The sequence below is a fragment of the Hippichthys cyanospilos genome, chromosome 4, assembly GCF_059441005.1.
Source record: "Hippichthys cyanospilos isolate Australia breed blue-spotted pipefish chromosome 4, RoL_Hcya_1.0, whole genome shotgun sequence".
Classification (NCBI taxonomy): Eukaryota; Metazoa; Chordata; class Actinopteri; order Syngnathiformes; family Syngnathidae; genus Hippichthys; species Hippichthys cyanospilos.
This window is the reverse complement of record NC_142372.1, coordinates 21,544,319-21,556,688: the sequence shown is the minus strand read 5'-3', so window position 1 is coordinate 21,556,688 and position 12,370 is coordinate 21,544,319. Positions and strand designations below refer to the sequence as shown.

At 38.9% G+C, this 12,370-nt stretch overlaps 3 protein-coding genes across 4 annotated transcripts; 1 reads left to right on the top strand and 2 right to left on the bottom strand.

The window, feature by feature from the left end:
* Window positions 1–359: 359 nt before the first annotated feature.
* Window positions 360–3,817, bottom strand: sdhaf2 (succinate dehydrogenase complex assembly factor 2). 2 transcript variants are annotated; one of them, XM_088413371.1, is made up of 5 exons: window positions 3,645–3,725; window positions 2,936–3,004; window positions 1,845–2,068; window positions 1,267–1,376; window positions 360–819 (listed from the first exon to the last, which is right to left on the bottom strand). In XM_088413371.1, exons 2-5 carry the CDS (start codon window positions 2,960–2,962, stop codon window positions 692–694), a joined length of 489 nt encoding a protein of 162 aa, XP_088269497.1. In that variant the 5' UTR covers window positions 2,963–3,004; window positions 3,645–3,725; the 3' UTR covers window positions 360–691. The 2 variants fall into 2 exon arrangements, with proteins under 2 accessions (XP_088269497.1, XP_088269498.1); XM_088413372.1 differs by lacking the exon at window positions 2,936–3,004 and having other exon boundaries at window positions 3,722–3,817.
* LOC148424998 (cleavage and polyadenylation specificity factor subunit 7-like) lies at window positions 3,294–9,717 on the top strand. Its single transcript, XM_088413370.1, has 8 exons — window positions 3,294–3,745; window positions 4,019–4,228; window positions 5,034–5,137; window positions 5,766–5,911; window positions 5,986–6,307; window positions 6,414–6,502; window positions 6,685–6,829; window positions 8,144–9,717. The coding sequence occupies exons 1-8, from the start codon at window positions 3,671–3,673 to the stop codon at window positions 8,328–8,330; spliced, it is 1,278 nt and encodes a 425-aa protein (XP_088269496.1). The 5' UTR covers window positions 3,294–3,670; the 3' UTR covers window positions 8,331–9,717.
* On the bottom strand, window positions 9,713–10,776 carry polr2l (RNA polymerase II, I and III subunit L). The gene is made up of 3 exons (XM_088413373.1): window positions 10,653–10,776; window positions 10,131–10,236; window positions 9,713–9,944 (listed from the first exon to the last, which is right to left on the bottom strand). Exons 2-3 carry the CDS (start codon window positions 10,223–10,225, stop codon window positions 9,836–9,838), a joined length of 204 nt encoding a protein of 67 aa, XP_088269499.1. The 5' UTR covers window positions 10,226–10,236; window positions 10,653–10,776; the 3' UTR covers window positions 9,713–9,835.
* Between the last annotated feature and the right edge of the window lie 1,594 nt (window positions 10,777–12,370).

The following is a 12,370-nucleotide window of genomic DNA, read 5'->3' as shown; positions in this document are numbered from 1 at the left end:
ATAGTGACAGTCTACCCGTTCAAATGCCAGGTTTTTGTGATATAAAGAAAAACTTAAATGTAGGCCAACATAAAAGAGGAATAATTAACAACAGAGATCAAGAGATTGTACATTAAAAGCCTCGAGCAGATTTTTTTTTTTTTTTTTTTTTTTCTAGACAGTCTTATTTCCAGCAGTAGTAGCCTGAAAGTTTTCTTCTAACACTGTAAGGTGGTGTTCGTCTTGTGATGAGCAGAGTTTATACCAAGCAAACATTTTGGAATTACAGCTCAAATGTTTTACCTTCGGCTTTATCAGGTATAAAACATTTTCTCACGTGCACTTACTTGGGAGATTTCAAAAATGAAAAGAAAACCATGTTGAGGGAATCAAGAGATGATCAGAAATTTATTATACAACAAGCTTGTGGTTGATGCAACATAAAAGTTCCACAAAAACTAAATTCCATGCCAAATGTAGTGTGCTGTTTATAAGCAGCTTAGTCATCTAAACTAAATGTATCTCACATGTTCATACTTATAAGTTTCAGATATCAAGGTGTATGTGGATAAAACAAGACTACAATCATATCAATGAATTGCAGCCGGGAAAAGATTGCACACAACTGACTTGCTATAAGTCTTATCTTTTTAAAATTTAACACCCGCAAAAAAATGAGTCTGTTGAAAGTAAGTGGTGGAAAGTAGCCTTATTAGCCTTTGTTCTCCAGGTATTCCAAGCTGGGGGCATCCAACCTCTGCTCCTGGTTGCGATTCTTTGTGAACTCCTTTAGCATGTTCATAATCTCTCCTTGGTAAATTTCTGGGGTGGGCTGAGCCTCTGTAAGCAAAAGAGAAAGTGAATATTCTTTTGACAATATTACAGAAAAAAAGATTACTAGTAGCGAGTCTGTTTAGTGGGTTGGTAAATATTTTCAGTGAAGTTTTATTCATAGAAGTTTATTTGTTCACATAATAAGCAGTCCGATGCTGACATTGCCCAGTTTAGTCAACTATTTGGTTTAGTCTGACGAACTCCCTCTGGAAGGGTAAATGGAACACGGATGGCAGATGCAACTCGACTTTGTTTATTGCCTTAACTCGCATGCACTCATTGTAACAGCAATTGTGTTCGCAGTAGTTGGGGCAACAATAGCAGCATCAGTAGCAGAAGTAGTAAGTGGTAAACCGTCATTGCATCTTAGTTAAACCGTTGACTCAGGTGACCGCTTACAGCTGGACACGAACACACTGAAATAGAGCCCCGCCCATCAAATGATTCTTTCACCTGTTGCCCAGTAGTAGATGTCCCAGTCATTGCTTGGTTCATTGATTAGTCTGTCATACTGCTGTAGCTGCGTCTCACTCATCGTATTCAGGTATCGCTTGGCAAAAAGACTGCAGAGAGACACAAAACCATTAACTGAAAACAATGGAAAACCTGGAGTAACTTTAAACACATTAGTTAACACAGTAGCTGTATGATATTTCTAAAAATATCAGCAACATCGTTTGATTGTCTGTATAATGTGAGTGAACATATGAACTGTCACAACAATGCTCAGCTTGAATAGACACATATGTCTTTCTGTCTGCACTGCATCATATAATGCATTTTTAATTAAAGTGAATGGAAGGGAAAATTGCTACCTCTGTGACAGTGTCATTCTAAATTGAGTTTTATTGGATTTGTAAAGTCTGAATTTTGTGTGTAGGGCTAAATCATGCAACTGAACATACTGTATTAGTTTAGCCTTGAATATTGCCAGCCTTTCACCCAAATGACAGCTAGATAGGCTATGGCACACACAAGACCCTTGTGCGGGTAAGCGGTACGGAGAGTGGATGAATGGATTTTTGAATAACCTGAGCAATATGCAGTTCTCTAACATGCCCCTTTTGCGGCTCTCGTAGAGCAGACGTCGTCTCTTGATGTCAATGGGTTCTCCAGCCTTTTCCTCCCATGGGGGCAAGGGGATCTCAATCAGGTCAGTCCTGGCATCATCAGGTGCATCTCCACGATAACAACGGGTCGGTACCAGGCCAATGACCACGGGTCTCCATGATGTCTGGCAGACCGCCGTCACCAGCTGAAAGCACAAGTATCATTAAAAGAAATTTACTTTTAATTTCAGAATTTCAGAGAAAATGTTATTGTTGTTTTTAAAAAGCATTAACTTATCCTCACTAAGATAATGTTTTGTTTTATTATAATGTTTACCTTGGCAATCTATAGCATGCAAAGATATAGATATCAACTACAGTCAACCCGCAATTTCTGGGGGGTGGGGGGGGGGAAAGTGTGTTTTAGCAAGGTTAGAATGTCGAATGTTTTAATTTCTCTGCATAATACAATGTTTAAAAACGGCAAATGCATTTTCCTGAATGCATGCAGTATAAAACATTCCTAAATTCTTCCGGCTTAAAAGTACCAGCTAAACTGAATTAGCACAACTAGTGTCGCAAAACTCACAACAGAAGCCATGGTTATACGATTAACAGTTGCAAATTAGACAATACTGTACAGTATAGTGGTACGTACGGTACTAAAGCACGTTCAGTCGAGAGGTACGATTTGTGGCAACGAAGTGGTAAAAATCGATCTTGTTTTGGTATTTCAAAATACAGTTGCCAAATGACAGTACAGAACAAGGAGAGTTGCATAATGTCTCGTGCCTTCCTGTTGTACAACAACTTGCCGTATCAATATCCTCGCAATTCTCAAAACAAATTCTTCGGTAACAGATGAGGCATATGAATACGTGTATGAAATAAGTATATAACGTACATGGATACATCAGGGGAAAAAAACACTTTAGGGTAGCTACATTACATGTAATCTGCATACATTATGGAGACTAAGCTATAAAGTGCATCGATTAAATCACCCTCACCTTAAAATAGTAATTGATAATTTTTTGAAACAGTATTACACTAAATTATTATACAAGACTCACTCTTTTTGCAATGGCCGAGGACAGCATTTGTCTTCGCTGCTTACGAGACGAAAACCACCTTCAGCAGTCCTGTAGAAAAACGTCAGAAACCATAAACGCCCCCATGCGTCAGACGCCATATGATTGGCCCGCGCTAGACACGTGACGCATTGTCGCTATTCTAACATTTGTGTTCGTCTCAGATAAAGTTCTCGTTACAAAGTCACACAAACAAGGCACAAAGCTGTTAGTACACAAGCTCGTTTGTAATCAGATCCACTCAAACGTATACCGGTACATGAGTTTATGACTGCATCCCCCGTACTGAAATCCGAGCAAGTAGTAGGAACGAATATTCCTTTATGTTGCTAGCCGGTAACATTTAGTCAACACACATGAACAAGCAGGTACGTTAGCAACACTACCGTCAGTGGCCCAAATGCGAAACTGCATCAATCTAAATAACCCGTGGAAAGACGTGTGCGTTCCTTACATTAAACATTATTTGACCGGGTATTGTTCTGGTGTGCTACGCTTACACGTCCATTGTTATCCATCCGATCCCAACGTTTGCTAACATTAGCTAATGTTCGGCGTCAACAAAAGTGTAAACCTGGCCCAGCATCATTTTTCGCTTTTCGTTGGTGCTGCATCTAGTGTAAATGTGCATATCGAAACTCCCCAGCTGAAAAAGATAAAATAGAGCAATAAGCATCACAGTCATCGTCACCCTTTGAATGATCTCCGGCCCTCGTGATGGCTGCAGCCGGACCGAGTGAATCCAAAACGGCGACCGTAGACCTATACGGTGAGCCGAATCCCAACGACGAGGTGAGTCTTGCGTCTTACAGCTTTTATTGCAGAATCAGGGACACCTGCGCCGATTTTCGTCAGCATGAACTTTTCTAAGTGTCAAAAACACGATCTTAAATTGCAGTTGTATTCCCGTTTAGCAAAATGGTTAAGATTTTGTACAATGTTTTACCCCGCAAACCTCCTCTCAAAATATGATCCTGAGCACGGCCACGTTATACGAATATTGAGTTAGACACACTGCCTATAGTCAAATCTTTAAGATAGCTGACCTTTTTAATCTCTCCACAGGATTTGGCTGGGATCGATGAGGCGAATGACCTCTTTGATGATGCTGTACTTTCTGGCTCTGTTGATCAAGACAAGAACGCCAGCTTGAATTCAGATGCTGGCATGATAACGCCAACTCAAGTGGAGGATAAAGTGACCACATTGAAAGCTGATGAAAAGGAAACAAACCACCCACGAAGATTCTCATTATACATAGGAAATTTCTCTTGGGTGAGTTGTACATCGTGCACACAATATTTAACGTTGAAAAGACATGTTTTACACTTGACACTGTATTGGTGGTATGCTTCATGTAAGAAGAGAAAACATTACATTAAAATTTGCAACGTGTGTGACACTGAAATTGCACATTAGTCGCAGTTGAAATGCATAATGTGTTTCCGATTGGTAACACTTCTACTTCAAGAGAAAAATATTATAATTCCTATACTTCAGTTCTGTTTGGGACAAATTCATGACGTGGCTATTAATCATTTTGTCCTGTTGGAGAAAAAAAAAGTACCTCAATCAACCTTTTGGAATTTGCTATATTTTTGTATAAATTGGTCATAAAAGACATTGTCTTCATCTTAATGACAAACCAGTTTGAACGTTTTACATGGCCAGTTGTTTTAAATTGTTTGGTTACAATACAGATCTGTGTGTGTGTGTGCGCGTGTGTGTGTGTGTTTGTGTGTGTTACCCTTTTGCACCATAAGAGGCTAAGCTACTTCAACCCCCAAAAAAGAGATACTGACTTACACTTTATGTCTGCAGTATGTTTAACCTGTTTACATATATAGCAACTCAAAATTCATTGTGTATATGTAACATGATGTAATAATCTGTCATTAAAAAAGCGGGATGTTTGTGCATTGAATATTTTTAAAAACAACTTTGTGCACATTACTTCATCTTTTTTTCTTTTTGTGTAAAAACACTTGCAAAGCGCCTGTTGCAGACCCTTGCTGTGCAGCAATTTGTATAGTAATCAGTGCCAATGTTTTTATTATCCTCTCACATCAATACCATTTAGTGGACATCTGACAATGACCTCCTGCGCTTGGCCCAGAAATTGGGAGTTACTGATGTTGATGAAATCAAATTTGCAGAGAACAAAGCAAACGGCCAATCGAGAGGGTAAGTAACTTTATCCTCTTTTTTTTAAACTATCAAAACAACATGTGACTGAAAAGGTATTTTCCTTCATGTTATTTTGCGGTGATAATAAGTATTAATAGTGCAAATAATGATGCCTGATTCCATAAAAAAAAGAAAGTTTTAGCCCATAAATCATTTACTGTTATTCACACTTACTGTAAATAACTCAAAAATCAATATTTTAACAGGGCCGGCAGTGAAGGAGTGAAATATTGGCATAATTACCTACCCTGTACAGCACTATCTTGGCCATTTTTGAGCAGTACACACAGCCTTCATTTGAAGTGTACACAATGAGATCAAAGTAGCAGCTACCTTCGCTAACTCTCAAATGTTGGGATTGGGGCCTAAGCTTTGCCATTTCATATTGCCTCCTTGAGAACAAACAGTAACGACACTTAATCCAATTCAACTTTTTTTTTTTCAAAGAATCAAATACATCTCATTTTTGTACATTTGATGTTTATACACATAGGCTAATATAACGAAGGGAAATTAAATTTCAGTGGCACGCTGCTTTAAAAAGGCTTTAGGCCTCAAACCAGCTATTGAATGCTGATATCAGTAAGGGACTTGACTTATGCCCCTCATCATCTCTGTATTACAGCTATGCAAAGATCGTGGTGACTTCTGAAAGGTCATTAAAAACATTGCTGGAGAAAATTCCCCAATGTACTCTGGATGGGGAAAGCATAGACTGTCGTTTTGCCACTTATCAAAACATCAGTATGTTTGAGGATGTGGCTAATAAACGTAAGGCTCCTCCTACTTTCACCCATTCCTCGTGTTGCACTTCATCTTGACTCATAAAGCGATGCTCCTTGCAGGATTCCCAATGCGCAGTAACTCCAAGGACACTGAACCGCAAGTGTCCTCGTCCGTTTCATGGGAAGCCAATCCTCCCAGTATACCCACTCATTTTCCATCGCATCCAGTTGGAAATGTATTTCCCCCTCTTTCCAGCCCTTATCCCGGCCAGCCACTCCCTCCCCCTTTCCCACCCGTGCCACCCAACATCCCTCCGCCACATCTGTTTCCCCCTCCACCTTTCAGCACGCCGAGCCAGCCGCCTCCAAGTCTGCATATTAATCCAGCTTACTTCACTCCAGCACAAGACAGACACAGAAGTCATTCTTATGGTCAACAAAAGTGAGAAAGCATGCATGCAATATTTCCAAACATAATTCATTATACACGGGTATGAAATCATGTGGGTTTGCATTGTACATACTATGTACCTTGCAACTTATTTCAGGGGAGATAGAGATTATGAAGAACTGTTGAACAGAAATAGAGCTGTGGCTAGCAGCGCCATTACCAAGGCTGTGACTGGTGCAACAACTGGTAAGTTCACCGAATGTTGCTGAATTTTTGAGACATACTAAAAAAAAAAAAAAAAGTATGAATCTTTTAAAATTAGTACTAAAACTAGTTGTTGTTGACTCATTGATTTCCCAACTTGTTTCTAGGCTAAGTATGTGTGTGCTACATATTGTTTATCAACACTTGCACGACTGTAATTACAGGAGACCTGAGAGTTGCTATGGAAACGCTATTAACGGCTATTGCCATCATCAAACAGTCCAGTGTGTATCGGGACGAGCGCTGCCAAGCCCTGGTCACCTCCCTCAAAGACTGCCTGGTGTCCATCCAGGGGAACAGCGCCTACAGGTTTGTTAGCCTGAACTTGGTTGGTACCATGCATGGAAATTGCATACAATACTAGACAAAATTTATACAAAATAAATAATGTTACAAAAAAAATATACACATAAGTTCATTTGCTTAATGTTCACATTTAACATCAGACCAAAGTACTTCTTTTTGTATCGTCCTACTTTAAACTTAATTATGATTATAGTTTTACCGTTGACACAATGGAGATTTAATTTCTTATGAAATATGAGTCTTTTCGCAGCTATGACGTAATAACAGCTTTACTCTTTAAAGCCCCGTCTCTCACAGTGTGGTTGCTGTAACCTTCTCATGACGTTGTCCTAAAGTCTACTGCTGCGCGCGTAAATGGTCTGACACTTATATAGCAGGTTTTTATCGTTACTTGAGAAGCCTGATTCCAAAATGAAGCGATCAATTCCAGTCATTTTACTTAGTTTTCTCATGACACATATTTGTGTGTCACTTGAGAGCAGAGGAAAATGACTGTGGTTTTAAAACTGCGGCGTCAATGCAACCAGATGAAGACGAGTGTAAGAGATGCCGATTCCGATGCAATCAGTGACCCTTGCTGCATTTTCTGTTCACATTTAAGCTCACTTGAACTTAACCACGTCGATGTATTTGTTTGAGTTCGCCTGGGACATTGAGTATTGTGTTGTCTTATATCATTTGGAAATTTTGAATCATTTAACTTCTATCTCTTAAGCCAGTGGTTCTCAACCTTTTTTCTGTGATGTACCTACCTACCTAATAAATATTTTTCCACAAAAAAAATCTGCATAAAGTGTCAGAACTATTCTCAAAAAGAAATAATTATGAATTAATATTTGTCCACAAAAAATATTCAACTCAAAGTGTCCTCTTTTGGGATCATAGTTAAAAAAAAAAAAAACCTTTAACTTGACAGAAGTGGCACATGACAAGTTGGTTGAAACTTCTACTATGGGGGACAATCTGGGTTTTTAAAATAGTTAAATGATTAAACATCATACTGAACATAAAATGTGTTTTATGAACTAGTATTTTCCTAAAAGGTGATCAATTCAATAATAATTTTTTGCACGTTTGGTTGTTTTGTTTAAAATCTCGAGTACCCCCTGGAGTTCCTTCACGTACTCCCAGGGGTGTCCGTACCCCCAATTGAGAACCACTGTCTTCAGCTTTCAAAAAGTCTGACGGCAGCATTAACTCTTGAACGAATTAACTATCATGTCTGAGGCTCGAGCGACTCATGCCACTTAAAACGAACCATAACATGAGAAAACAGCCCTCATTCATCAATATCACTTTATTTTTTCCTCCCTATAGGAGTGGTAGTCATTCCGGAGACCGGGATAGAGATCGGGATAGGGATCGAGAGCGTCACAGGGAAGAGTCCCCTCGTTGGGAGGGTGCCGGGACATCGAGAAGGCACAGAGAACGTTCTTGGAGTCGAGAGAGGGACAGGGAGCGTTCACGGGACAGGCATAGGGAATACAGAGAACGCTATCGCTGACTTTGTAAGATCGTACCCAACACATCCTCGTGAGCCGCTACCATCATCATCATCACACTCGGACTGTCATCGAAAACCAACTTTGACCAACTGGCACGTTCGCCTGTACATTTACGCTGCGTGCTCTACTGACGATTCTGCCACCAAAACAATTGCATTTAATAGATGTCACTTGAAGTTGCAACATGTATTAATTACTAGGTAAATTTCACCAAGGATTTGTTTGTTCAAACAGAATGATGACCCCTTTAAATTTCAGTTTTTTTTCTGCCTTTGTGCTTAAATGATCTAATTTCAACACAGTATTCATAATGAAAAACAAAAACAGTTTAAAAGTGGTTGCTTGTTTTAATGAAATTTGGAATTAAAATACCAATTAAGATCTTTTGATATGACTTGAAATTTAACTCTGGTTCTTCTACCTCTTGGTCACATTTGAAATATTTGTTAACTATTAAGTCAACCTTTTAAAAAAAATTATATAATTCAGTAACCAGATGTGGTTTGCCTCTCTCTATAGGGCCTTACAGGAGACCAAGTAGACCAGGCCAAAAACCACAAGGTCAAAGCTACTATTTGAAGCGCTTTTGTCACGATGTTCCTAAACTCTTGTTTGGGTGTGTTGGGTTTAGTTTTATATTGTGCCTTTTAGAATCAAATGTGTCATGATATGGAAGAACATGAGTTAAGTTTCCTTTTCATTCCATATTCTTGAAATACTGCCAGTGTAAAATTTGGAGGAACGTAAATTTTGAGCAAAATGCCGAAACCTTTTTTTTTTTTCATAAAGTATGCTAATTTCTGTCTAGATTCCATTTGACATGTACAAAAGATACAGTCTTTAGTTCTACCAACCTTGTAAAGACTAAAGGTGTATCTCCAGAAGTCTTTGTAGTTTCTTCATTTTGCTCTTCATGGGCCTTTGAAATAGTTAAAAGAAATACTCTGTGCATAGTCATTCAGATTAGAATCCTTGCATGTGCAAGACACCTCAAAATGTATTTAACACAGTGTCGTTGTCTTTTTGTAATATAAAACAGTTCCCCAACATTTGTATGTTTGTCAGACTTGCAAATTTTCTTCAGTTTTATTAAGGAGTTGTCTTGCATTAAATGTATCTAATTGTTTTAGTGACATGTCAAACCTACTTTTCCACAAAGAAAATGTCTTAAAAGACTGGCATTTGAGGCTCCAACTTAAAAATTGCAATTTCACAAGCCAAATAAAATTGACAAAAGCTTACCGTTAAAAAAATATGTATAGGAGCAGATGTTTAAAATGGCAAGAGTATAAATTGGCTATCAGGTTCTCCAGTCTGAGTTCTAGGTTTTGCAGGTCTATTTGTGTATGTGTAAGTAAGTATGACCCATTAAAAGGCGATGTGGCATTTGTCAGTTTTATTGAAAGAAAAAAATAAATCTGACGTATTTTAGACAAAGCAACATTTCTAATTAAAGTAACAACGGGAAATCAAAGTGCCCACTCTTCTAGGAGGCAAATTGCATTTACTTTTCCAGGGGGGCATAATTCAATAACTTCTCAATAAGATCCACGTGTGACAGGAGCATCCTTCGACAGCAGTATCTCTTCAGGCCCAAAGCATCAAGTGCATCACTGAATAGGTGATAGGAAAGGGTTACGTTTAATCAAGTTGATAACATACTCCGAAGAAGACTTGACTTTAAACAGTTCACTTTACTGATGCACGCTATTTGACTATATCAAGCTCGAGTTATAACCAATAGGTATTTGCTAAAAACAAAATACTTTGAAGATTTTTTTGTTGTTGTTTTATCTTACCCCTCAGTGTACTCGGCCTGGAGCAAGCCAAGGTACATCTCCCACTTGTTACCCACGATCTTTCCACACGTGAAGCACCGCACAGGTATGATCATTTTCACGACACCTAGACAACGAGACAGTTCAACTCCAAAATTCAAGTGGAAGGCTAAAACATTGTAGTCATTGGAAAGGAAAAAAGACGTTTCGAAAAGCGAGGTAGGCAAACTGCAAATAAACAAAATATTTGAGCAGGGAACGTCTCAATTACACGTTATCAAATATTGTTAAACCACTACCTCTTTAATTGTCCAGTGAGATAAAAATGGTTATTTTGATATTTAGCGACCGTCAAAACACTATTATTTGTAACTTCTTCCATAGCATGGCCCAATTAGCTCATGTAGCTAACAACAAATGCCCATGGTGTGGCCATGATGTTAACGCCAACGTGAGGGCTACGTGACTTCCTCCGTTCTCAATACAAACGTCTACAAACTACTAACGACATGAAACTCAAACCCATGGCCCTATTCAACTCACCCTCGGTGGTTCAGTTGGAGTTACCCAGCGACGTAAAACAGTGACACAGGAAATGTACAGTACCGCCTCAGAATTCGTCGTTCGGTATACAGGAAAATACTTCCGGTGAGATCATTCAAAATAAGAGTGACGAACTTCCGGTACGTCTATACGGCACTGAGGCGGTAGGAGGTCCTCTTATCGTCATAATGTAAAATTATGTTTATCTGCTCCGGCGAGGCGGTGCCGAGAGCGCAGAAGAAGCACAGAAGTATTTGGAATGAATTAATGAAAGAAAATGACACATTGGGGGTGTCTAGGGTGAGAAATTAACATTGTTACATGTTTAGAAGGGGTGGCGGGCCGTGACTTTCACACGTACGCCTTCAATGATGTCTGGAATAAATAGCCCCCATGCGCACACGTACGTATTGCTGGACTACACAGGCTATTTTCTGGAGCTTTTAAACGCCAATAAACCCGCATCAGCCATCAAAACTTGTCATTCTAAGTTATGCTGTCAAAACTTAAAAAAAAATAATTTAAAATAAATATCCGCGAAATGTTATGAAGTCCAAATTACAAATCTTAGTTTAATATAAGAAGAACATCACTGTATTTCTTTACTATTAATTGAATATGAAAGAAATAAAATAACACATATTAAAAATGAAACAATAACTAAAGAAAAGGCTTGCACTCACCAAAACGGCGGTCACAATCGACCAATGTTTTCAGGGTCTCCCGGTTTTTCTTCACCTTTTCATTATGAAGGTCTCTTTCTCTTGGCACTGAGATGTACAGTGTCTCCACTCGGGAGTTCCAAAAGTTTTTTTTAAAAGCACCGTAGCGCATTGGAAGCTCTTTTTACATTCGGACTGAGATGTACAATACTCTATATCCACTCGGGTGTCCCAAGAAGTTTTTAAGAGCACCGTTGCGCGTGTGTCCAGCCGTGCTTTGGTGTCTTGTTGCTGCCTTGGTTAAACAATTGAAGTTTGCAAATCCAGTGTAGCTCCAAACACCAAATCGTTCATTTGTTAACAAAAGCCATTCCCAGCAGAACTATTTGCCAGGGTTAGCTCAGGCCCGTGGTAGCCCAGTCAGAAATATGACCGTGTTGGGACAGGTTCGATAATAGCTACGCTACGCCTCTAAAGCAATCAGGCAAAGCCAACACCACGAAGCTTGCTTGTTGAGCATTGCACCGCCTTCCTGCAGTGAGCATCCATTCACATCACGTTCAACGTGAGCCTGGCGATCTTATGACTCGGTTGGCTATTACAGCTGTCTAAGTTATACGGGTTGCTCACATATCCATCTGCACTCGCGCAGAATCCCGGGCCGTGTTGGAAAATCATTTTATAAATTAAAAAAAAAAAAAATTATATATACGTAGTAAATTAAATTTAAAATAAAATTGACTCTCATTATAGTTATAGTAATTATTATCAGGTTATGTTAGGCCAGCAGAAAACGCCTTGCTGACCCTGACAGTCCATCACCTGTTAAAAGCTTCAAAAAGCTGAATTTCAGTCATACGGTCCCTTTACATTGGTTTAGCCAAATGTAAATGTGTTTTGTTTGTTGTTAATTTGTTTTCTGAAAAGTAATTTTGTTCATGTCTTTTTGACCATGTAAATTAGTTTTCTTCATAACTAGTAAATGAAAAGGTGTAATTTTTTTGGCCGACTAGGAGCAAAATAGCTTCCCATTAACTCTGGATTAACTTGGATGAA

Bases quoted from the DNA above. Each gene is read 5' to 3' on its own strand.
- LOC148424998 (XM_088413370.1), top strand. From the start codon at position 3,671: ATGGCTGCAGCCGGACCGAGTGAATCCAAAACGGCGACCGTAGACCTA. The intron at 4,229-5,033 runs GTGAGTTGTACA...AATACCATTTAG, and splicing joins ACATAGGAAATTTCTCTTGG to TGGACATCTGACAATGACCT. The intron at 6,830-8,143 runs GTTTGTTAGCCT...TCCTCCCTATAG, and splicing joins CAGGGGAACAGCGCCTACAG to GAGTGGTAGTCATTCCGGAG.
- sdhaf2 (XM_088413372.1), bottom strand. From the start codon at position 3,811: ATGCTGACGAAAATCGGCGCAGGTGTCCCTGATTCTGCAATAAAAGCT. The intron at 1,377-1,844 runs GTTATTCAAAAA...GTCTCTCTGCAG, and splicing joins GAGAACTGCATATTGCTCAG to TCTTTTTGCCAAGCGATACC. The intron at 820-1,266 runs GTGAAAGAATCA...TTTTGCTTACAG, and splicing joins CATCTACTACTGGGCAACAG to AGGCTCAGCCCACCCCAGAA.
- polr2l (XM_088413373.1), bottom strand. From the start codon at position 10,225: ATGATCATACCTGTGCGGTGCTTCACGTGTGGAAAGATCGTGGGTAAC. The intron at 9,945-10,130 runs GTAAGATAAAAC...TCACCTATTCAG, and splicing joins CAGGCCGAGTACACTGAGGG to TGATGCACTTGATGCTTTGG.